Source organism: Thamnophis elegans, chromosome 11, assembly GCF_009769535.1.
Source record: "Thamnophis elegans isolate rThaEle1 chromosome 11, rThaEle1.pri, whole genome shotgun sequence".
Classification (NCBI taxonomy): domain Eukaryota; kingdom Metazoa; phylum Chordata; class Lepidosauria; order Squamata; family Colubridae; genus Thamnophis; species Thamnophis elegans.
In genome coordinates, this window is record NC_045551.1 from 34959637 (window position 1) to 34986473 (window position 26837).

Consider the following 26837-nt stretch of genomic DNA (forward strand, 5'->3'; position numbering starts at 1 on the left):
ACAATGACTCATATTTATTTTTCAATATTCAGTTTTTATGCTTTTAAAATTTATTTGTCCACCACCCGAAGCAGTGAGGAAGATAGGCAATTTGACAAATGAATGGATGAATAAATAAATAGTCCAAAGTGGTCCAAGGCACTCTCTGATATTTGTCATCGTATGACTCAGATGCTTTAAGTTCAGGGAATTTATTACTGTATATGGATAACAAAAAAATAAGAAAATCCTAGGTTTCACTGAAAAGTAGGTACCTATAGCAGGAACCTATAGCCTTTCTTAAGTTAGGTCCCTAGTTTCCTTAGATGCTTTTGCCAACTATGTGTCCCAGGGATGTGTTGGAGAATATTCCCACAACCCATAACTATAAGGCTGCAGGAGTCACCTCAGTTGTTATTGGGAAATAGAGTCTACATTAATTAGATCTGGGGTTTTCTGGAAGTGGCTTTCCTACCCTTTCCTGGTGATGTCAGATAATTGCTGCTGAATAAAAACATCATACCAAAAAGACAAAGTACAGTAGTCCTCCTATTGTATAATCAGAAAATTACTGGTGGTACCAGGCCTATGATCAATGGCCTCTGGCAAGCAGGTTTGAGGTGAATAGGATCAAGCAACTCTTAACTACCAAAGAGCCTTCCAAGTCTTTTTAATTAATCAGAGACATTACTGATTTTCTTAATGAGTGCCTATGTGTTTTAGGAGTTAATGTGCTGGACTGGCACCAGGGAGACTCACGTTCAAATCCAATTTTATGCAGGGAGTAAGCCCTGGCCCTGTTATCTCGATTCACAGGATTGTTATTGTGGTGAAAAATAGGAGGGGAGTTTTAATTCCTGAATGAAAGACACACAAGGTAAAACAAATGAGAAAAAAACCACCAGCCAATAACTTCTGGTTGAGTCCTAAGTGATGCGATGACATAAAAACCGCTGTTTCAAATAGGTTGTGGAGGATTTTCACGCCAACTTGAAAAAATGACACTGCCTTGCCGGCCTGATGATCATTGTTCCCACCTAGTACATCTTTCTCTCACATAAATGGAGCGCTTGCCCAGAGTCTACATTGTTCAGGAAGTTATCTAGAGATACCTTATTTTTCTGGGGAGCGAGGCCTAGCTGGGAAGCTCTCCGAGACAACTTCTGTCTATTGTTCTGTGCCACACCCTGATTGCCTATCGATAGATTCGCTCCAAAAGGGATTTCCCTAGGCAGCCTCTGCCTGAAAGCAAGAGACGACACCCCCTCCCCTTCTTCTTCTCCTTCTCCCCCCCTCTCCAACCTCCATTTACCCAGAAGTGCTTTGGTGCGCGTGTGTTTCCGCTGGGTTTTCCTGTCGGAGAAAGAAAGAGCGAGCTGTTGGCTTCCTTTCTGACTTGAGAGTTTATTTTGTATCCTTTCGCACCTCTTCCCTCCCAGCGCTCGCTTTGTTTCCCCTTTCCCAGCGCTGGAGGAAGCTCCCGTGGAAAAACCAGTGTCTCTGAGCTCAGGGCGCAGCAGCAGCAGCAGGAGGAGGAGCAGAAAGAGAACCGATTGGGGTGGGAGGGGGTGGGGGGGCGGAGGAAGGCAGGGAGCGACTGTGTCCGGGTGGCGTTTTATTGTTCGCGTGCTCCGGTGGGCGGGTGGGTGCGAGTTGCTCTGCGCGCGCGCGCGCGCGCATGAAAGCCGCCGCCGCCTGCTCTTCTCCCACCGCCGGCTCTGGGTTCTTATGTTGGATGTAGCTGCCTGGGAAGAGACGCCTCTTGGGAGCGCCCGCTCTTTTCTTCCCGATGGTGTGAATCCGCTTCAGAGCGACCTTCGCACGAACTGAGATCGAAAAGGAACTATTTAAAGCAGCCAAGAAGTCACGGTAGCCCTACATTGCTCGGTCTCCTCTTCCACCGTAGAGCAAAGCAGCAGCAGCAGCAGCAGAAGCCTCCACCGCCCTCCTGGATCTCCATCTCTCCATTGAAGAAGAGTTTTACCCCGGACTGAAGAAAGCAAGAAACGGAAGGGCGGAGAGAGAGAGAAAGAAAGAGAGAGAAGAAAAGAAAAGATCTTTCTGAGAGGAAGACACAAAAAGAGACAGACAGAGAGGGGGGGTTGGTTTTCAAGCGGGTGACGCTTTATATTTTCACCGTGGCGTGCCAAGTGCTTGGCTCTTTATTTATATAGTTAAGAAAAATAACAAAAAGGAAAAATGGCGAATGACTCTCCTGCAAAAAGTCTGGGAGATATAGACCTTTCCTCTTTGCGGGTGAGTGTGACTTGGGGCGAGGGGTGGCGGTGGCGGTGAGGATGGAAGGGAAAGCAAGGGAGAAAAGGGCTGCTTGCAGACGATCCTTGGCCGTCTTGTCTCCCTCCCGCTATCCACACAAAGCGGGCGACGTCTTCCCTGGCGTGGCTTTTGTTGTTCGGAGCTGGGTTGGTGCGGAGGGGGAAGGAAGGGAGGGTGAGAGGAAGACTTGGGCTTGTACATTGCGGGGGGTGGGTGGGTGGGAGAAGAAGCCTCTGTCATAAGGGGGGATGGGTTATTACACCCTTAAAAAAGGCCCTTTACTAGTTAGCTCGTTGGCTTCCCATTTTGTACCCTGGGCAGAAGCGAGGGGAGGATGAGTCCACTCTTTGGTTCCTTTCCTTTGTTTGCATGTATTGGCATGTGCGTAGAAAAACAGGGTGAAACAACTGCACTGCTAAACGATCCACTCCACTGTTTGCATTTGGGGGATCCAGCAATAATTGCCTAAAGATAACAATCATATCTTCTCTTCTCCCCCCTTCCCCTTCTCTCCCAACCATCCTTTCATTTTTCCTCACCTTTATTGTGTAGGATCCTGCTGGGATTTTTGAGCTGGTGGAAGTGGTTGGAAATGGCACATACGGGCAAGTTTATAAGGTTTGTGTTAAGGTTTTTCCCCCCCTTCTTTAAAAAAAACCATGTACATGTTTCTCTTTAACAGTAGCCATGATGTTGGGCCATCCTTGCTTTGTGAACAAAAGTTAATAGAAATACATTTCCTGTGGCTTTGTGACAGGGATTATCAGCACCTGTCCTTGTTTTCAAGGGACCCATTTGTGTTTATAAGTTCATAAGATACTAACTCTTGCTGCCCCTATGTTACAAACCAAAACTCTTTTTATCTTTTATTTTATCATGTAGTATTTTCCCTATCTGTGCACTGGGATGATAGTGGAGTGGAGAAATGGGGGGGGGGGTGTTCCTGTCATTATCAAAAATGATCAAACAGCCTTGCTTTTGAAAAAAGAACAGCTGGCTTTCTTTGTTATGAATTTGTTAAGGTGTGTGGAAGCTGGCATAATACTGTCTTCAGTGTTACCTCTATAAGAGGGTGTGGATGAAAAGGGTGGGGTGAAAGTGGGGAAAAAAGTAGGAAAGGTTATTCTCAGGCTGGAAAGCAGAAAATCAAAATTTCTGGAACAACCTGTTTGACAAGTAGATGAAATTGGGGGGACGATGACACAACACACACACACAAATATATACAAACATGGGTAAGATAAGTTGCTGTGAAAGTCTTCAAGATATAACCCCTTTTAGAGGAAACAAATACTGCAATATCATGGGCTGTGTAATGTTTAGTCACCTATATGACTAAGTTTTCCAATGCACATTGTTATGGGAGTGAAACATCAGCCAGGTTTTGTTTATATAAAAGAATTTGAATTAATTTGAGGAAGTAACAAAAAATGTATTTCTTGTGCTGTGTTGCAGACCTTAAGAACTGTTGTTCATCAGTCATTGATTTTCATCTCTAGGTATACAGCAGAAAAGATGCATGATTGTGTACAAGTAGTTTTTGACATGTACTTGTAGATCATCCTCATATCTGATTGTTATTGCTGTATGGATTGGTATACTGTTTGCAACTGTAAAAACATTGCAGTAAGCTGAATTGGTCTGGCCTTGTTTTAGACAAAAAGAACTAGGCCTATGTAGGGATTGAATGAATCACTATGAGTCTGATTCTGAAACTGATTTATAGGTGACCTTTTGATACCTGGTTTTGTCTCATTTTTCTGCATTGTTATTGCTTCTGAAGGTTACATCATCTTGGGTGTGTCTTTTTCTGCCTCCCATTCCCCAGAATGGAGTTCAGTTGTATGAATGTATACCTCACCATCAATTAATTCAAATCATGCAATAGCCATAATTTAATCTTAAAATATTGCAAGATAATTAGTACACTTTGGAGTTGGCAGAAGGTTGATTGAAATACTTTGGTTTGAGTTGCAAAGTTTTTCATGAAATGGAAGTACTGGTGGTACCTAAACACTGCTAGACCTAGTATGAACAAACTGCATAAATATCTGCACATTGAAAGAAGACAGTTATATAAACTAGTATAATTCTTCTGATAGGTTATTTTGATTTTGGTAATATTACAATGGGATCAAAGTGGTTTGATTCTCTCTTATTATATGCACAAATTTTCAGTGACAATTTTAATGCCTTTTTTGAAGGAGCACCAATTGATTGAATTTTTCCCTAGTTTGTTTGTTTGTTTATTAGACACATTTATATGCCGCCCAATCCCAAAGGACTCCGTTTGTACTTGTATCTAAAATAGTGTGCCTTGTGTTAGCCATAGGGATGCTGAAGATGGGCATTACAGAGCACTTACTTGATGAAACTTTTCAGTCATCATTTCTTCCTTGTAGATTGCTCTAGTCTAAGATGTGGAGCAGCAAGAAAGATAAGTTTATAATGTGTGGTTATAGTTAACATTTAATGTCCTTTTTTATGGGTATTTTTCTAAAGAGTTGGCAACAAAGCTGCATAATAAACCTTAGCAGGTTGTATAAGATGTTCAGACCAAACAGAAATTAAGCTGACATTTTCGGCTAAACTATAGCTTGCTAAATCCTGATTTATTATTTGCCTTTGGCTTGACCCCATAGTTGACTGGGCTTATGCAGTATAAACTAATGTTTGCTTCAAACAGTATATTAATAAAAGGCAACCAAATCATTTTATAGCTTAATACAATGTGTCAGTGTGACTTTACAAATGAGTTTTATGGAGTAAATGTGTTTCCCAACTTGAGCAACTTTAAGATGTATGGCCCCCAACTTCCAGAATTTCCTAGTCAGCATGGCCATTCTAATAATTCTAGCAGTTGAATTCCTCATGCTCAAAGTTGCTGTGGATGGAAACCACTTATTTATTCCTTACATTCTCTACAAAACACCAGGGTATAAAGACAAGAATCATATGTTCTTCCAGAGGTGGAACTACAACTCCAGGATTCCCCAGCTATCAAGCCTTAGCAAGCCTTCCCCAGTGAAGGCTGCTGATAAGGAGAAAAATTTTTCTCTCCCCCAAAAAATATTTGCTACATCAAATGGAGTGACTCTCAGAAAGAGATTTGGGAATTTGCAAGAATTCCAGTTGTTCTATTAGAAAACCATTCATATAACACTGAATATAGCCTTTAGTGTTTAACATAATGAAGAAGGCTGGCTACTCTGAAGTGTAAATAATGGATTGTCTTGTTCTTTTCCAAGACTGCTTGAGCTAAAGTAGAAAGAAGAGAGTCATCGTTTCTTTACTTTTACAGTTAATTCTTTTCCATATAAATTCAGTTTAGATAAAAACCATAGTTTTGAGCCCTTTGTGGAAGCTTTGTTTTGAAGTTTAATTGATGTGAATGATTAGCTGATGTGGTGTACAAATTAAAACATTTTTTCTAGAAAGCAGGATAGTGTTAGAATAGGGTGAGTAAATCCTCTTTATCAATCTGAGGTCAACTGGTTCTCAGCTGAATGGCATGTTCAGACTTGCTCACAAACATTCATGTTCTTATTGCAGAATAAGGAGCAGCAATACCAGGGATGTATTTTCTAATGAATTGGGTGCCCTGATTGTTCTTTGAGAAGCAATAGAACAAAAGAAATGTGAAGCCTCAAAATAAATGAATTATGCTTGGAGTATAATTTAGGGCATTTGAATTAATGATTATTTGGATTTAGTAGAAGGATTGTCTAGGTTCTTATGTGTTGTAATAAAATAGAAACTTGTAGAAACAATTCTAAAAAAGAGTGCCAATTCATCAATGCTTTATCATACATCATAAACAAAATCCTGTACTTTTAAAAGATTTAGATTATTGGTGGTATTAAAGCTTATTGCTTTATAATTCTTGTGATTTATTTATATTTTTAACTAAGATGCATTAATAAATAGTTTTAATATATGTGAAGTGATGAACGTCGTGGGTTTTACTTCTGTTTGTTAATCTAAGAGATAGGATTTCACTTATGGTATCTTCATGAGAGTAAGTATGAAAAACCCACATGAATTGAGTTGGTGACTGGTGGTATTTTACAAAACAAGTGTTTGCTTGCTGGCAGTCAACTTGCTGTTTGCTTTGTTACAGACGTGATAAATTATATTTTTCACAAAGTATCTTGTCTGTCTGTCTGTCTGTCCTCTCTCTCTCTCTCTCTCTCTCTCTCTCTCTCTCTCTCTCTCTCTCTCTCTCTCTCTCCCTTCCTCCCTCCCTCCCTCTCCCTCTCTCTCTCCCTCCCTCCCTCCCTACTTACCTACCTAATTACTACCTACCTACCTACTGTGGGAAATCTTTATTTTGGCTTATTAGCCTTTTATCATGTGGAATTGAGTTTCTAAATATGTGTTTTTGTTGTTGGAAAAACCAGTTTGACAATGCTAATGTGTAAAAGACAGCTGAAGAAAGTATATATCCAACAACTTTCCTCCTGTAAAGCACTGAAATAAAAGTGAGGCACTGGAAAAACAAGTGTCCTTTACAAACAGCTGCTGTAAATATTTCCCATGTCTGTTCAAAGACCCCAGCAAAAGCTAATGATTAGGAAATAACAGGCAATAGTAGACAGGAAATGTAGACAGGAAATGTGCCCTTATAATTGGGAATGGACTCATACTGCTGCTCTCTAGAACCCTTGTGAGATAGTCTGTTGTGAAGGCTTCTTTTACTTTATTCATATTTCAGCATTTCAAGAGCACGTATAAATTATGCATGTTCCCTGTGTTTCTGGAAAGGGATGTAATGGGGAAACCAGTTGTGTGTGAAAATACTTTGAACAGCTTGAGATATTATACTTGACAAAATATTTTTTACTGTACATTCTACTTCAGTGAAGTCTTTATCCTTTACTCTGGGATAAGAATTCTGCTGTTTACTCCGCTGCTGCTGCTATATGTTAAACATTCTGCCTACATTTCTCTTTTGTTCATCTTTCTCCCAACTGTGGTATTCTTTCTGTTCTAAATAATATGTCATACATAGTGATGAAGTGGTTGTAATCCACAAAAGCTTCTTTTCCAATAAAATTGTTAGTCTTTAAGACACCACATAACTCCTTGTTTTTGTTACAGTATACTAACATGTCTAGCCACACTTGGAATTATTAGAAATTACATATACGCAATTTTGAAGTTACTGATATCGCCATGTCTATATTTAATATTGTTTATTTTTTAAAAATAGAGTTGGCTAATAGGTGTTCCTCAATATTGTAATAGATGTTTCTTTTTAAGTAGATAAACAATGTTTCTAGTGTTCAGTGTTTCAATGTACAATGTTTATTTAAACATGGCCATTGCCAGTTAGTAAATCATTTGCTCCTTTAAGAAGCTTCCCCAAATTTGGTGTCATTTTCATGTATTTGCACTGTAGTTCTTAGTATGTGGTAACTTTTGGTACCAGAAAATACAACAGCTTGAAATTGAAAATGTCTGTAGCATGGTTGAGTAGTTGTCCAGTTTAAGTGAAATTTTCAGAGGATTGTGTGCAAAAGCTTACATTTGAAGTATTTTCTACCTATTTTCCCACATCCGACACTTACAATTTCCACAAACATGTGTTACCTGTTGCATGATTGAGTGCAGGAGCCTTGTAGGAGGGAGAGCTATGCTACACCATAATGGGGAAAAAAAGTATGCTTAACATCCTTTCCACCTAATACATACATTCATATGTTTTTCTGAGATGTTGTTTACTTCCACAGATAAGCAGAATGGCTTAGATGCATCAAGCTAATATTTCTAGCTTAAATCTTAAATATGTGTATGTAAAATGCATATATCTCCTAGTTGATAGAATGAGGGCAATTTTCTATGGCTCAAGCCTGATAGAGTTGCATGCTCATACAAGGGATAAAACTGATATTTGGTTCTGTTTCCAGCATCCTCAATATTGTCCTTACTATTTGGCAACAAATAGTATGTATGCCATAGATGAAACTATGGTTGGTAGTTTAGCCTTCATCTTTTCTGTATTCATAAAAAGTACTGTGTTTCCCCAAAATTACGATATGTCCTGATAATAAGACCATGTCATATCTTTCCTGTGGGCAAAAATATACACCCCTCCCCAATAATAAGCCCCCTGGACAATCCCCCCTCCAGCCAGGCAGAGCGCCACTCAGCAACCTAGCGATATCCCGAAGGCACAAAGCCGTAGGAGCCGGGGGAAGGGGGGCCAAAGGTGCTCACATTGTTTGACGCCTTTGAGATACCGCTAGGTTGGTGGGTGGCACTGTGCCCAGCTGGAGTGGGGGGTTGCTGGGTAGCTGCTCTCAACGTCCCTTTCCAGCCGGGCAGCACACCACTCACCCAAAGGCCTCCCTGCCTCACCATGCCCAACTCTCCCTGCAGGGCTGGGCCAGGGCGTCGCCACTCCGCTGCCACCGCTGCTGCCATACTCCGAGCACAACCCATTTACAAACTCGGGAAATCTGCTGCCTACTCTTCCGGCAGCAGCCGCTCTGGGACTACACTGGTTGTTTAGAGGTTTAGAGGTTTATTAACATTTATAGGCCGTCCTTTTCCCTGAGGGGACTCAGGGCGGCTTACATAAAATCAGGGGAGGGAAATACAAACAATAACGTAGACAAACATAGAGTAAAAATAATGAACAACATTCATTCATCATTCGGGAGGGGCAATTATCTTTGTCCCCAGGCCTGACGGGTTAGCCAGGTCTTAAGGGCTATGCGGAAGGCCTGGACGGTGGTGAGAGTACGAATCTCCATGGGGAGATCGTTCCAAAGGGTCGGAGCTACTACTGAAAAGGCTCTCCTCCTTGTAGTTGCCAGCCGGCACTGGCTGGCAGATGGAACTCAGAGGAGGCCCAATCTGTGAGATCTAATTGGTCGCAGGGAGGTAATTGGCAGAAGGCGGTCTCTCAAGTACGCAGATCCACTACCATGGAGGGCTTTATGGGTGACTAATAGCACCTTGAAGCACACCCGGAGATCGACAGGTAGCCAGCGCAGCTCGCGGAGGATAGGTGTTATGTGGGTGAACCGAGGTGCACCCACGATCACTCGCGCGGCCGCGTTCTGGACTAGCTGAAGTCGCCGGATGCTCTTCAAGGGCAGCCCCATGTAGAGCACATTGCAGTATTCCAGCCTAGAGGTCACAAGGGCCCGAGTGACTGTTGTGAGAGCCTCCCGATTCAGGTAGGGTCGCAACTGGCGCACCAGGCGAACCTGGGCAAATGCCCCCCTGGTCACAGCCGTCAGATGGTAATCAAAGGACAGCTGTGGATCCAGGAGGACTCCCAAGTTGCAAACCCTCTCTGAGGGGTATAGAATTTGACCCCCCAGCCTGAGCGATGGAGTACTGGTCGAATTGTTGGGAGGGAAGCACAACAGCCACTCGGTCTTTTCCGGGTTGAGTACAAGCTTGTTAGCCCTCATCCAGTCCATAACGGCCTCAAGGCCTCGGTTCATCACGTCCGCCGCTTCATTGAGTTGGCACGGGGCGGACAGATACAACTGGGTATCGTCCGCATATTGATGGTATCTTATCCCGTGCCTGCGAATGATCTCTCCCAGCGGTTTCATGTAGATGTTGAATAGTAGGGGGGATAAGACCGAACCCTGAGGCACCCCATATGTTAGGGGCCTAGGGGTCGATCTCTGCCCCCCCACTAACACCGACTGCGACCTGTCCGAGAGGTAGGAGGAGAACCACCGCAGCACGGTGCCTCCCACTCCCACCTCCCGCAGTCGTCGCAGAAGGATACCATGGTCGATGGTATCGAAAGCCGCTGAGAGGTCAAGGAGAACCAGGATGGAGGGATGTCCTCCATCTCTGGCTCTCCAAAGATCATCGGTCAATGCGACCAAAGCGGTTTCTGTGCTGTAACCGGGTCTGAAGCCTGACTGGAAGGGGTCAAGATAACTTGCTTCCTCCAAGGACCGCTGGAGCTGGAAGGCCACCACCTTCTCAACAACCTTCCCAAGAAAGGGAAGGTTGGAGACTGGACGGTAGTTATTAAGAACAGCTGGATCCAAGGATGGCTTCTTCAAGAGGGGTCTCACCACCGCCGCTTTTAGCGCGGCGGGGAAGTTCCCCTCCCGAAGAGAGGCGGTAACAACCGCCTGGATCCAGCCTCGTGTCACCTCACTGCTGTTAGCAACCAGCCATGAGGGACACGGGTCCAGTACACAGGTGGAGGCACTTACAGCCCTCATGGCCTTGTCCACATCCCCAGGGGCAACATCCTGAAACTCAACCCAGAGGTGGTCTACTTCATCCTCTTGTGCCTCGGCTGGAACTGTAGAAATGGAGTCCAAGTCCGACCGAAACCGAGCAATTTTGTCCGCTAAGAATTGGGCATAATCCTCAGCTCTGCCCTGCAAGGGTTCCCCCGCTTCCCTCCTATTTAGTAGGGAGCGGGTTATCCTAAACAGGGCGGCTGGGCGGGACTCAGCGGATGCAACCAAGGTGGCTATATAAGATCTTTTCGCTGCCCTAAGTGCCCTGGTGTATTCCTTGGTGCTGGTGGTTACCATTGCTCGGTTCAATTGTGGGGTCTTTCAACAGCCAGCCCACAACCATAGAGTGTAGTCTGAGAGCAGCTGCTCCCGGAAGAGTCGGCAGCAGATTTCCCGAGTTTGTAAATGGGTTGTGCTTGAAGCATGATGACAGCGGCAACGGTGCCATGGCCCAGCCCTGCAGGGAGAGTTGGGCATGGGGAGGCAGGGAGGCGCGCAAGCTGGAGGCAGAACAAGTGCTCGTGCAACCTCTCTTTCCAGTCAGGCAGAGCACCACGTGGCTTAGCGCCTTTGGGATATTACTGGGTTGGTGATTGGTGCTCTGCCCGGCTGCAAAGGGGGTTTGCCATGTGGTCACTTCATGGCTGTTGTATTGCACTGCTGCGACAGCGCAACACAGCCATTTGCCCATGAGGCTGTGTCTTTGGAATCCGCTTGCAAGAGAGCAGCCGCCAGGCAACCCCAAAACAATAAATCCTCCCCCCATAATAAAGCCCAAGCCATATTTTGTAGGTAAAAAAAAATAAGACCCTGTCGTATTTTCGGGGAAACACGGTATATGAAACTTTTTGTTGACAAAAACCATGATGGGTGTTTGGAAATTGTATTGGTAATAATATCTGATGATGCATATGTAAGGTTGTGACTTGAAAGTTAAGAGGAGTAAATGGTAAAGACATAAATTAACACGAGTGAAAATGAAATAGGTAACTATTGAAACTAAAAGAAAGAGAAAGGATGCATTATATATTAATGCTGGAAACCTGATGTTATGGTCTAGAATTAATGAATACATGCAGGGAAGTTAATGTGAGTACCTAATTATGATTAACTGTTAAACTATATAGGAGAATGTTGGTATTATTTAAAGTTGGCATGATATAGAGTGCCCATAAAAGTAGAAATCCAAAATGGCTGTATTTGCATATTATACATGGGCAGTGATAATAAAATGATTTAAGATGAGTTTTAGAGAAAATTGTTACAACATTCTGATTTACTATATCAGGGGGAAAATGATGGGTGACAGAATGGTATGAGTGAATGTAGAGAAATGAACACAACCTTTTGAGAACCAATGTGAATGAATATGGTGACGGGAAAAGATATATTTGTTAGAAAAAAATGTTTTTTGCAAATACATACATTTAGCCAGAACACTACTTATGTACCTGGAAAAATACTGCTTAAAATGAATAAGAAAATTGATGGACTGATGAAATGGTTTTGAATATGGAAGAGACCATTATTTGATGTTATTAAGAGAGGGCCTTGGGAAAAATGAGAATGGACAAATAGAAAATAAGTGAATGCACTATTATTCTATAGTAGAATAATTACAGGAAGGAAAATATAGGCCTTTATTAAAAAGTATTAGAAAGATAGATTAATCTCCAAACATAATGTAAAAAGTAAATTTTAAGAAGGATGATATGGAAAATACTTGGAACTGAATGAAAATAATTATAAGAAGCAGAATAAGTGTGTAACAGTTTTTATGGAAAAGAAAATTTGTTTTGAAAACCAGGTCTAAGCAGGGAACCTCCAGTAGATTTAATGTAATTAAAAATAAAAGGTATGAAATGAATTAGGTTGAAAATGAAGTGAGGTGATGTTGGAATGCCCATTTTAGAAATGTCTATGTAAATGATAGTGATATTATAAAGAGTGCAATTAAAATAAGGAATGTCAATTTCTATAAGAAAAAAAGAAGAAAATGCTAAATGTAAAGAATAATAATGAAAAATAATATGGTAGAATATATGGCACTGATGGAGAAATGTTAAAATATGAATCATTAGGAAGTCAATGCTGCTTTATGGGGAAGTATAGACCTGATTTTTGCTCTTCAATAGGTAATTAAGAAAACCATGAGTATGAATTTAGGTTGCTTTAGAAAATGTGTATGTTAAAAGAAACAACCTTGAATATTGCATGCAATAGGAGAGAATGGTGGTTGCCTCATGGATAAGAGTAGTATATGATGGAGGTAGAGTATACCTGTGAATAAACAGAATAGTTTGGCATTGAGTAAAATTAAACAAGGATCGCACGTAAAAAATGCAAGTAGAAAAATAGGGACCATTTTGGTGGGAAGGTAACAGTGCTCCATGCGTCTTCGGCGTTTAGTCATGCCGGCCACATGACCACACAGTGTCTACAGACAGCACTGTCTCTTTGGCTTAGAAATGGAGATGAGCACCACCTCTACAGCTGGAAACAACTAGCATGCACGTACGCGGAACCTTTACATTTACCTATGATGTTTCCCTAACTCAGTGTTTTTTAAAGTTGGCAATTTGAAAATATATGGCTTTCAACTCTCAGAATTTCCCAGCCATACTTTGCCATGTGTCATGCCAATTTTGGAAAACATTTACTCTAGTTGTTTAAAATATTTATGGAATAAATAAAAAATATTGTGATATTAAGGAGGGGTGCTGTTGGGGATGTGACTATACATGTGTTTTTACATGAAAACTCTAAGAATTTGAAGTCAATCTTCACCTCAGATTACATTTTCTAATGCTAGTCACTAATTGGACCTAAAATTAATGTATCAGTTGCATCTGACGGGCAAAATTGAATGAATACTTACAACTTATACATAAAGAGTAAGAACCTAGAGTAAATACATGAATTTTATCATCCAGTGTTAGCAGATAGACCTGCTATGTCACCGGTGTCAAACTCGATAGTGTCATGTGACGTATCGCAACATATCACAACATTTTTTGTCTTTGTGGAAATCTGGCTTGTGGGCCACTAGTTTGACACTCCTGTGTTATGTTGATGCTATGGTTATCCTTTCCACAGTATTTAGGAACTTTTTCCAACTTTTTCTTTTCTTTTCTAAAGGAATTTCTTTCAAATCCTTGTATTAAGTAGCTAAGAGAAAAACTGAGTAACAGTTATATAAAAATAAAAATAGTAGCCTTTAGTTAAAGTACATTTATTTTATATATCTAAATAATGTGTTGTATGGAAGTGTATTATTTAATACAGCATGCTTTTAATACTTTTGTGTTTCCCCATATGACAGTGATAAAGCACAAAAGCACTTAATATTGTATATAGGGTGTAAAGAATTTCTGATCAAAGCAGAAATAAAGTGAAGGTCCCCTAGATGACTTTCTGCACCAATTTATACGGAGAAATGTTAAGATATGCTGTTACAAAGATAATAGGTGGTATGTGGTCAGTTAAGAAGAATGAATTGAAAGAAATCCAGATGGATGTGTGGTTCTTTATTAGATGTTAGGCGAAAGATAAAAATATATTCAGTTTAGTATGGAATTCTTAATAAATGAATGCATTAAAATAAGAAAGAGAGATAAAGAGATACGGGTGCTGAGTGAATTAAATATAAATATGAGTGACCAGTATATTAAGAAGGATGGGTTGTAGAGCGTGAATGAATGAAAAGCAATAATTATTTGGAGAAAAACCATAGGGGTTGAAAAGAAGAACGGAAAGAAAATATTAGGGTTGGATGAAGTTGAAGAGAATCTGAAAAAGAGACAGGTAAAAAATTTAAAATACAAAGGTGTGCAGAAGTAGGCTTAAAGGGCTGCATATTAAGTATGGGCATTCTCTCTTTGTTTGTGGACAATTCCACAAGTATTGTGAAGGAGCTCTGTCTCTTCCTGGATGTGCACATGGGATCAAGTAAATGCTCGTTGGAAAGCAGGGTCATTATGGGATAGTGATAGAGAATGATCATTTCTGATTGTGCCAGAAATTGAGGTACAGAGGATTCTTGTTATTTATGGAAATTAACATTCTGTAAAATCACCATGAACACTGAATTAGTGAATACCAAAATCTCAGATGGGAATGTGTTTGTTGGATAACTCAAATTTTTCACTTTTCTTACTGTGTGTGAATGACAGTTCTGTGATTGTTGATTTTGCAATTACACATAAATTTTAGCAAGTAAATAAATTTGCAAATTTGGAATCTAAAAATAATGCAAATTGACTATTATCTAAATTGGACTGTACAAATCTACTTGCAGTATTAAAAATCGACTGTAAACTTAGATAAAACTATTGTGGAAAGTATATATGATGTTTGTATTAGAACACAGACATATTAGGGATTGCTTTTGTTTTAAGAATAGTTACAGACCTATGTGTTGTAACTTTTCAGAAAAAGGCAACAGGGAAATAATAAACAATCCAGTTCATATTTTAAAACCTTTAGCTACTTGTTCAGTAATAAATGAATATTGTCCAACAACTGTGGAAAAGATGTAAAACAATTTTAAGTTCTAAATAATATTTAGAACACTTCATACTTCCTTATATAGTAATATGAGATTATGTTTAAACACCTTGCTTAAAGCTGCATATATGAATAAACATTAAATGGATTCACACATTAAAGTTTAACTGTTAAACTATTTGTAGATTACTAAACCAAAATGCTTAAAACCAACTACACATTTTAGTCTGATATGTCACTCCAGAATAAATTTCTTTTTTTTCTCTTTGTCTTATATTAATTCTGACTTAGAGGGAAAACTGTCTTGCCATTTGAATAAATAGCTATTACCCAAAGAATAATACCAATATTATGTTTTTGTAGTCCCCCCCTTCCCTATATGTTCTATGTTTTTTTAAAATAAATCTACATATATCATTAATGGAACAAAAGTACAATTTTTAAAAATGAGGTTTTTAATCTGGAAACTCTCCAGATTCAGGAATGGATTCAACTCTATAATTCAGTTAGAAAATAAAATTTATTCAATTATATACGCTCCTGAAAGTGGTTTAGCTTTCTAATAATATGGGTAATTAAGTAGTTAGTGTCAGCTGTGCTGGGAAAAAATGTTTGTCACTGTTTGATCATGTGCTAAGAAAGGTATATGGAGATCTCTGGTATAGGTATTTATTTTGCAAATGTTATTATAATATACTGTACCAAATTAGGAATTCAGTTTTGAATTAATGCCTTATTTTGTGTTGAATAAAGGAGAATTGCCCTATTTACAATTCTGAATTTATAGACAAAGAATGCTAGAGGAATACCTATTATAGGTCTTTAGCAGAATAGGGTGTTTTATTAGTTAATTCACATCCCCCCCATGGCCGATTTTCCCTTCTGCGCCATTTTTTTGTAAGCACCAAATTTCCAAAATTAGGTTCAGGTCATGACCAAATTGGTTTGTGACCAAAGCTATGGAACGAATTATGGTCGTGACCAGAGGTTCTACCATACCGAGATTCAAAACTTACTTTCCAAATATAGATTTATGAACAACAACAAAAAAGCAACTTAAGGGCCTCCATTTAAGAGTATTATTATAGTTAATAATCAGTACAGCAGTACCAAAAAGTTTTATGCAATGTTACAATGTTTGTTGCATCTAGCCAGTCTTGGTTGATCTCTAGGGAGCTAAAACAGAGATAGCCTGAGTAGAACCTGGACCTGATACCACCAGAAAAATCCACAGCTGTAGTTTAGAGTGGGAAGTTGAACAAGCATTTGGGGAAAAACACTGAAAACCCCTTTTTATATTGTTACCAAGACACTTAGCAGGAGGGGCCCATAAAATCATTGATGTCAAGCCTGATACAGGGGGGATTTTGCCTTAATCAAATATGTTTACAAGGGCACACCTTTCATTGTTTTAAGAGGTTCATGGAATTTAAACAATGCTAAAAAGATTTAAATTATGCATGCCAGAACAAGAAATCCAAAAATTTTCAGTAGGGTTGAAAATACATCTTAAGCAAGGTAAGCCTGCAGGTTATATGGAGTGATCCTATGTTTTGTAAAACTACATAGAGTATCATTGTAGTCACCACAACTTGAGGGCAGTTTTTCCTTCATGTTCCTAATATGAGGACAAGATTTAATGCCTCACTAGATTTAATAAAAGGTTGTTGAAATAACAGCATAAAGCCATGATGGCAAACCTATGGCACGTGTATCCGAAGTGGCACACGGAGCCATATCGCCTGGCATATGAGGCATCGCAAGTTCCTCTTCTGGGTTTCTGGCGCATATGCGTACAACGATCAGCTGGCTTTTGTGCATGTGGCAGTGTTGGAAACTGGAAGAGCTGGTCTTCTGTTTTCCTGCGTGAGCATGCGCTCCGGCCAGCTGATTATTGAAGCCTGTAAGAGTAGCTGACAGGTGCATGCCAGAAACTGGAAGTTCATTTTAGGGTACGTCCATGCTCCCTGGGCAGCTCCTCTTCCAGGTTGGGGTCCAGACGAGCATGGCACTCGGTGCCGAAAAGGTTCGCCATTACCAGTATAAGGTAAAGCTGCATTTAGAACTACTGGTGTTCTCTAGGACAGTGTTTTTCAACCTTTTTTGTGCAAAGGCACACTTTTTTCATGAAAAAAATCACGAGGCACACCACCATTAGAAAATGTTAAAAAAATTTAACTCTGTGCCTATATTGACTATATATAAAGTAATTTTCCCACGGCACACCTTACACTATGTCACGGCACACTAGTGTGCCGCGGCACAGTGGTTGAAAAACACTGCTCTAGGAGTGTTAGAGCTAATCTGTTGTCTGATGTTTAACTATAACATCTAAAATAATGAGTCCATAACTACATTCTGCCAATTCTGAGTTAAATGTAGTCCAATGCTAGATAGTTTCTGATGTTCTGTTGTTGGTTGGGAGGTATTCACAATTTCTTTGTTAGCAATATTTTTGAGTCCTTCAATAAGTCCTTGCAAAATCTGTATATTTGAGAAGTTTTGGTTGTTGGATGCCATAAAGATAGGCATGAAGCCTGGTTTCTTCTAGCAGAATAACACATTGCAGAGAAAAATTGGCCAGTTATATATAAGAACTGGAAGAAGTTAGCTAAAATCTTTCAAACCTGCAAAACATTTAAAAATTTCTTTTATTCTGTTTGACTAAAGAAAAGACCATAACTACATATGTAAGTAACTGGAAGTCTTTTATGGACTTTTTGCTTATAACAGAAAAAATAAATTCATGATTTATGGGTTTGATACTAATAAGAAAGGATATGTATGCAAAGAATGGAGCCATCTATAACGTTAGAGAAGATAAAATCTAAATGCATTTATATTTGCTCTAAAAAAGATCGTAAGCCACCTTATTTTTTTTTCTTTTATTTTCTTCAGTTTACTGATTACTTTTCATTTACTTTTCTTTTTCTCTTTAAATTGTATTGTTTTTCTTTTTAAAAACTTATTTAATACAAATTAATTAAAATGAAATATTTTTACTAAATGTATATAGCTGCCTATTTTACCATACTGTTTTTGAATAACTAACACAGTTAAAAAAACAAGCAACAATGAAAATAAAACTTAATTGCCAATGTTAAAACAGTTAAAACATCTGGGCTCTGACTGACAGTATGATCCTTAAACCCAGTAACACTTTTTATTAAAATATTTGCTATTAATGAAATGATTGATAGTTTCTTGATTTCCTAGTACAACATTACATTTCTTAAAATGAATTTTTATAACCGTATTTAGTATTTTTTTAAAATTTTTATATATTACTGTTTGAATATAAGAATCATGTGTAAATATTTCCCCTTTTTAAATTTAGAATTTTATAGTGCTAGTCATGGGAGTCTTCCAGGATAAACTGCTAAAGGAGCTAGATAAAAAACTTTTGAAGTTTGGTCTATTTGGTTTTCAAGGCCAACTTCGTTTAATGTTTGTGAAATGAACCATAGGCTGAGATAAATATATGGCAGCTATATATATATATGCACACTTTTTTTCTTTATCCCACTTTGTTTTTAGAGTTGCTAATAGATTAAAGGGATTTTAACTGAGTAATAAAGTTTTAAAGCATTGATTCACCATAATTACCAGCTTATTGGGGTGCCTTCTGAATATCCTTGGCTCCTCTTGCAGCTGAGATGGTTAAACAGCCTAGAACAATTCTGTTTGTGGATTGATTAATTATTATATGTCAGTCTGTAGCTGCTGCTGTTCATAACAAGCCAGACTTTGTTCTTACGACTTTTTGTTAAAATGATGAACCTATATGTCCTATTTTGTAAAAAAAAAAAAATTCCACCACTCTCAGGAAGGACTCTTCTAGAATTTCATCAGTCTTTTTGACAGCTTACTCTAAATAGGAATGAATACACTTAATGCATTTTCACATGTACCTCCTTTGTGAAAAAACTGGAATTCTAAAGAATTTTTATTGTGACATAAAGTTAATCCAATCTTGGTATATGGCATTTTGTCTCTACAGTTTATCTCTGGCATCCTTACAAAATAAATTAATATGGGTAAAGGGAATGTTTTATTCATATGCTAACTTCTTAATAATTGAGGAATATTTCTGTCTGAAATCTATGTAGAAATGCACCAATATGGAAATAACAGTTTTGATTTTAAAGGATGGACACATTATTGTTGTACTCTTAGCAAATCTCTTGAGAAGATATAATAATGATGCAATGCATCTCCCATAATATGTCTTCAGGAATACAAAATACTGATTTGCAGTTCTTTGCAATTCTGCTGTTTTTTTCCACCTTTTTACTATGTAGTTCCTTAGTATTGTTAAGACTGAAGGAATACTGAAATCTCTGCTCATTAATTTGAAGCAGGAACTTTTTTCTCTGTATTGCTTAAGATGCAATAGTAAAAAGTAGACCATTTAAACATTTATCTGAGAAAATTTCTTCCTTGTACTTAAAGAAAAAAATAATTAAAATGTTAAATATTTTTAAATCTAGAAAAAAACAGGTCTGGGAAGAATGCTTCCGTGAATCTAATAGTTGGTTACCGTATATACTCGAGTATAAGCCGAGTTTTTCAGCCCACTTTTTGGGCTGAAAAAAGCCGCCTCGGCTTATACTCGAGTCTACAACTGGATCCGGCAGTGCTGTTGCCTGTTGGAGGAGGAGGAGGCGAACCAGCCTGCCACCGCCGGCCACCGCCACCCCGCCGCTCTTCCCGCCCCCTTCCAAGCCCCACAGTCCAGCGGACGCAGCAGAAGCAGCCCCGGGGCTCCGCTGCCGCTCCCTGCATTTTGTGGACGGGGTCTCGCAGAAAGGAATCCCCTCTCCAAGGGATCCCTGTCCAGAAAATGCGGGGAGTGGCAGCGGAGCCCTGGGGCTGCTTCTGCTCCGTCCGCTCCTCTCTGCTCTCCTGTCGCCAGCTGGTGGGGCTGACCCTGATCCATAAACACTGCCGAATTCAGCCTCGGATCTTTGTCGGGACCTCTTTCTGGTCCACCTCTGAAGTCCATATTCTCCATAGTCTCTCAAACTGCTCCCCCCCACCTCCAGTTTCTTCCTAGTTTGATCCCACGCGCCGCTGACCTAGGAACCGCATACCTGCCAGCAGTTTTTTCAGGCTGCTCCCAGATGGGAAGGGAGGGGGATTGTATTAGCCAAAGGGGGGAAAGCGAGCGAGCGAGCGAAGCAGTGGGAGGGGGAAAGGGTCCCTGTGAAGCCCTGCGGCCAAGGAGCGCTGCCTGCTTTTAAAGAAAACCTGGAAGGGGAAGAGGGCGGGTTTTTTCCCCTCAGTTGTGAGGGCAATGCTGCTCGCGACTTTCCCCTAAATGTTGGAGAAAACTTTTCACCGCTGTCCTCCTCGGCTCATTTGGGAAGGACGATTGTAACAGGTTGAGATTTCCTTTCAAAACAAAACAAAACCAACCCCTCCCCCGGTCCCAATGTTTCAAACAACCCCCTTTCCTGCTGGGAAGAGCCCAGCCAACCCCCCCGTCCCTTCCCATTCGAAAGGGAAGCTCGTATCACCTTCTAGAGAAAGTGGCAAATGCCCTCCGTGACTTCCTTGGTTTTTCTCCGGGCTCTGCTCTTCGGCATTGCCCTTGGGGAAAACTGCCGCGGTTTGTTTCCTTGAATATATTAACAGGCGCGTGGAAAGCAACTAAGCCAAGGAGCGTACGTAGTCCAGCCAAGCGAGTCTAGTTTCCTGGGGTCCCTTGCTCGCTCGCTTTCCCCCCTTTGGCTAATTTGGGCTTCTCTTTCAAAGAAAGAAAAAAAGAAAGAAAGAAAGAGGAGGAGCCAGGGTGTAGAAGGGGTTTACAATCCCATCTGGGAGCAGCCTGAAAAACTGCTGCCGCGCCACGCCTGCGCCCCAAACAGAGCTGGGTCCAATCAGCCTTTTTTCCCCTTTTTATGCCCTGTCTCAGACGTGCAGGCGCGCATGCTGTGAACTTGCCCACTTAGACGTCGAGGTTGCCGCGTGCACTCTTGTATTTTCCCCTTCCTCTTACGTGTCCCCCTTGGTGCAGCGGGCTAACGCTGGTGAAAGGAGTGGGGTGGACACAACTGGTAAATTATAAACCACAGATTTTAATCCTATTTAATTTTTAATGGTATCAAATTTAGCTATAAAGAAGAGAGAAAGAAAGAGGGAGTGTGTGCACAGGAGTGTGGATTTTCTAAAAATCCCATTGAATCCAGAGGAGGGAAGAGAGAAAGAAAGAAGGAGTGTATGAGGGTGGGAGATTTCCTAAACCCCATTGAATCCAGAGGAGGGAAGAAAGAAAGAAAGAAGAAGTGTGTGCACAGGAGTGTGGATTTTCTAAAAATCCCATTGAATCCAGAGGAGGGAAGAGAGAAAGAAAGAAGGAGTGTATGAGGGTGGGAGATTTCCTAAACCCCATTGAATCCAGAGGAGGGAAGAAAGAAAGAAAGAAGAAGTGTGTGCACAGGAGTGTGGATTTTCTAAAAATCCCATTGAATCCAGAGGAGGGAAGAGAGAAAGAAAGAAGGAGTGTATGAGGGTGGGAGATTTCCTAAACCCCATTGAATCCAGAGGAGGGAAGAAAGAAAGAAAGAAGAAGTGTGTGCACAGGAGTGTGGATTTTCTAAAAATCCCATTGAATCCAGAGGAGGGAAGAGAGAAAGAAAGAAGGAGTGTATGAGGGTGGGAGAACGACAGCTCTGATGGTGATGACTGCGAACTCAGTGATGATGACAATGTCTATGCTGATAACCTCACACTAGCTAATGCTGAAGCTCTGTTTGGACATACAGATGATGATGAGGAATCCAGTTTTGAAGGATTTTAACTCTTATGTTTTAGCTTGGTTGCTGAATGAGCTAAGGTTTTTGTACATTTAAAGTTATTGTTGATACCATATTGTTTTTATTGACCCTCTTTTCCACTTACAGAGCTAGTTATTTATTTATAAATAAATAATATTTATTTATTCAAAAACATTATTGGTATCTATTTTTATTTTTGAAATTTACCGGTAGCTGCTGCATTTCCCACCCTAGGCTTATACTCGAGTCAATAACTTTTCCAGCTTTTTGGGGTAAAATTAGGTGCCTCGGCTTATATTCGGGTCGGCTTATACTCGAGTATATACGGTAAATATTTATTTAGCATTATTGCAGAAACAAAATTTTCTCAAATTGAAGTGTAAATAGGTACGTTTGCTAAGTATAATATAGAATTGTTGAATTAAATCTTATCATTTGGTTGAAAAAACTTTGAAATTACAATTTTTATGAGCAATTACTTATGGATATGTTTAAATTTGTTTTTTATGACCTGTGTACAGACGTCGTATAAATATCTTTCTGGATCAATTTATGGTTGCAAATATTTCTGAATTTTAATACAGCTACCATTTTGAAAGAAACTATTTCAAATATTTGTGGCAGTTACATAGTAATTAACTTCTCTGCCCTTCTACAAACTCTGTTTCCTCCATAAACAATGTTTTTAATCAATAAATCCCAAAATCAGCAGTTCATTTTAATCTATTTTCAATAAAAAAAATTGTCAGAGGTTTTCAGCCTTTTATAAAAGGAGTTGGATCAAGGAGTTCCCTCCTTGATCCAACAAGTGAATTTGTCCATTTCTGCTAACTGAGCCATCTTATCAGGTGGTATCCCTACCCTGTCTGTGCATGCGCTCAACCTACCGCGCATGCACTTTGGCTAAACAAAGTGCCTAAATGTGACGGCATAGAGCCAGGGCGGGTGGACAGACCCACTCGCGATTTCCACTACCAGTTCCAGTGAACCGGTCCAAACCGGCAGAATATCTATGCATCTTACGTATTTTTATTTATTTATTAAATGTTTATGCCATCCATCTCCCCTATAATGATCTTGGCAGCCATTACTTCATTATTGGTGCTTTTAGTCTTCCATCTTTGTGCATATAATAGTTTCGCTGCATTTCACTTCTACTTTTTACAATCTCATCTATGTAGGCTATTCTTAAGACAATTATGTTATTACTACACTCTGCCAATTCTTTCTATAGCAGGAAAACCTCCTGAAATTGTAAGAAGTGCCAAACAGTCCCAGTTAGCTGTGGCTTCTAAACACTAGTTTGGCTTTGAAGAGAACTTTGCTAAGTATGTTGTGTGGAAAATCAGTCAAATTGTGGGGTTTTTATAATACTTTTTATATTACTGAGATTTTGATACACTTAAAAAAATAACTATACAATGTGACCTGTTGGGTTATCCTTATTTGCCATACAATACAGACTATGCTCCCTTAGCAGAAACCTGGTGGAGGCTTTTCCTCTCCTCTGCTGACCCACGGAACTACCTGCTATGTTGTTGGGAAATGCACGAGGAAAACTGTATCTCTGCTCCCCAACTGGTATGTCCTCAAGATCTCCTCTTCAAATGTTGGACTCCCCCAGCTAGCCCTACCTGCAGTTTTCCTTCACTTGCTGCCCACTGCTGTCAGATTCAGCCTTGGGTCCAAAGCAGCCAATCCCTGCTTCCTGTTGGGCCTTGCTGCCAACTGATTGGGCATAGCGGCCAGACGGAGGAAAGAAAGAGGGTGGGGATATAATCCTCCTATCTTCCCTTCCCTCCACACATGTCCCTGGGAAATGTAGTCAGAAATGACAATCACATTACTGTGGCTGATGGCAATGGTGTAGCAGTGCTGATAGTGCTTTGCCAAATTTCAATCCCAGTAATGTCTCCCAGATTTTGGACACATTTATTAAATTAGCCCATTTGAGGTACATGATTCAGAAACTGTTGTCCTATGATGCATTGTTTACTAAATGGAAAGTTACAAAGTGACAGGAGAGTTTTAGTAGTATATAGATATAGTGTGTTGAAGACCATGAGATGCTTACATGGATCTGGGTCATAGACTTGCTGTTTATTGAGAAATTTACTGTAGACTTCAGCCCTGGCCTTCAGTGTTCTCTTTTTAGTACTTTCCCTTTGTTTATATACAGTATATATTGTATACTGTGATATTAATGGATTTGGAGTTATATGGAAAAGTACTAAATTACTTTTTCTTTACCTATAGTACAATTGTGTGTATTTGATTTGTAAGAAAATGCAGTATACAGTTTCAAACTGTATATTGCATATTTTACCATCTGTTGCAAGTCACTTGTGGAATGTGTGGGAAAGTAAGTAGGGATGTGAGAGGGACTGAACTGAAGATATATTTTGACAGCCAAGCTATTATGTTGCATGATTTCTTGTGCTTTGCAATGCATGTGGTCCTTCCCCCAAGTATTTTAACTTTACACTCCATTCATGAATGTTCACTATCCTGGTGCAGCAGTTACAAGTTATTAGTCCTGCTGTTCTGTTCATTTATGTATCATTCACATTTATATGCTCCTTTCTGCAAGGACAGCAATATAGCTCTACAGAACCTAATGCCTTTCGGTTTGAAGTAATATGTCATAGAGTTCATTTAAAAATTGTTGTGGATATTGACTTTTAGTATTTGCTTGAAATGAGTGCAAGGAGCTGTGGTGGCGCAGTGGTTGGAATGCAGTATTGCAGACTAACTCTGTCCACATCCTGGAGTTCTATCCTGACCAGTTCACGATTAACTCAGGCTCCATCCTTCCGCAGATGGTAAAATGAGAACCCAAATTGTTAGGGGCAATATGCTGACTCTGTAAACCACTTAGGCAGCAGTTTTCTATTTACAATGGAAATTCAAGTGACATTTGTAGTTATAATTTGAGGAGTACCTGTACTGCTCTATTGATTATTTAATTAATGTATGTGTTTGTTGCACAGTTTAATATAACTTAAATGTGTGTGACGGTTAAAAATATAAAATGGAAAATATAAAATGGTCTATGGAGAAAATAAAAACTTGGATGGCTTGCAAAAGAGAAAGGTATGGAAAGGTACAGTTAACAAGGTTGCTTGGTGCAGACCAAACTCAATTATATTTATTTTTCTTCCTTTTCTTCTATTATGTCTGTAATTTTTGTGGCTTATTATTTTTTCATCTTTTGGCCGACTTTATATAACACTGCTTATTCCAAAAAAGAATAGGATGATGTAGTTTACATCTGAAGATTTAATTAACCCTCGCTATAAAATAGGTAGATTTAAAAATTCAATTTGTATCTTGCTTGTATTCAATTTATAACTATTTTATGTTAAAAAAAACAGGGGGGGGGTCCTACAGGTTCGGCCCAATTCGGCCGAACTGATAGTGGTATGCCGGTCTGGGTCGCAGAACTGGCAGCGACCCAGGCTGGCCACACCTACGAACAGGTTTTCCAGTTGCTACAGTCACCGCCGTCATCTTGTTTTTGAGTTCTGCGTAATCGCAGAACAATTTCTATGCAAATCATGCCCACCAGCGAACCAGCAGTAATGCCGGCTATTGAGATTGAGATTTATTAGATTTATATGCCACCTTTCTCCCAAGGACTCAGGGCGGCGTACAACAATTAAAAGAAACACATAATATAAAAGTTTTTTAAAAAATTAAATGGAATATCCCAAACCCAATTAAAATTGACAATACATTTTTTTTTAAAAAATTCGAATTAAAATTAACAGTGATCAATACTTTATTTTGTTTTGTTCAGGCCAGGCTGGCTTGCTGGAAAAGCCAACTTTTTAGGGCACATCGGAAGGACCGGAAGTTGGGGGTTATACGAAGCTCCGGGGGCAACTCATTCCAGAGGAAAGGCGCTCCCACAGAGAAGGCTCTCTCCCTGGGGGTCACTAGCCAACACTGTCTGACTGACGGTACCCTGAGGAGACCAACTCTGTGGGATCGCACTGGATGATGGGAGGCTACTGGTGGCAGTAGGTGGTGTCGCAGATACCCTGGGCCTAAGCCATGGAGCGCTTTAAAGGTCATAATTAGTACCTTGAATCGCACCCGGAAGACAACCGGCAACCAGTGCAGGCCGCCTAAAATGGGTGTAACATGGGAGCACCTAAGTGCCCCCATGATAACCTGTGCAGCCGCATTCTGGACCAGTTGAAGCTTCCGGGTGCTCTTCAAGGGCAGCCCCATGTAGAGAACGTTACAGTAGTCCAGGCGAGAAAGGACAAGGGCATGAGTGACTGTGCACAGAGCATCCCGATCTAGGAAGGGGTGCATTCCTGAAAAAAACCCTATATTTTTACATAAAAATCAAGGCTAAACATAACCTAAAATACCTAACAAATAAAACAACATAAATAAAATAAAAATTTTGGTGTTTTATTTGAATGACTTTTAGAATATATTTAACCATGATGTTGCATGTTAAAATATGATGACTTATTCTGTTGATTTATGTGGAAGTCATGTAGTACTTGGTAAACATTTTAAATGGTGAAGTGGAGACCGGGAATTGTTCATTTTTCTATTATATTGTTTGTCAGAAATTATAATGAGATATTTTTTATGTTGACAATTTCATAACCTTGTCAATTAGCCTTTAAAAATAAACTTATCTTAATCCTGACAAATGTGTACAATGTGAATTTAAAGCTCCTATAGAGGATTGAAATGGTCTTTTCACACATGAAATTGTCTGTTGGGCTTCTGTTTGAATTTCACCTGAGCCTTATTGGCTAAGGCTACATTAGATTAACGGGAATCCCATGAGATTGTCCAAATTGAACTAACCATTTCAGCCATCTAGTTTTATTAGGGAAATGTTTTGAATAATATTATTATTGTGGCTGTGGGAATTGTATCTTTAATATATTGTATCTACAGAGTAAATATATGCAAATGGGATTTTCACTGGAGACACTGACTGAAGAATTTGAATGATCAAAACCTATGTTGGAAACAGTGCTGTTTATATTTAAACTGAAAATATTTCACAGTTCGACAGCCATATACTTGCAAC

General features: G+C 39.8%; 1 protein-coding gene across 6 annotated transcripts in view; it reads left to right on the forward strand.

Annotated features, from left to right (window-relative positions):
* The first annotated feature begins 1592 nt into the window (after positions 1–1592).
* Positions 1593–26837, forward strand: part of MAP4K4 (mitogen-activated protein kinase kinase kinase kinase 4) — a 166229-nt gene continuing 140984 nt past the window's right edge. For all 6 annotated transcript variants that reach the window (XM_032226564.1, XM_032226567.1, XM_032226565.1 and 3 more), the window contains exons 1-2: positions 1593–2235; positions 2809–2874. In XM_032226564.1, coding sequence (XP_032082455.1) covers positions 2179–2235; positions 2809–2874 — 123 coding nt within the window. In that variant the 5' untranslated portion in view covers positions 1593–2178. The remainder of the gene's footprint in view (positions 2236–2808; positions 2875–26837) is intronic.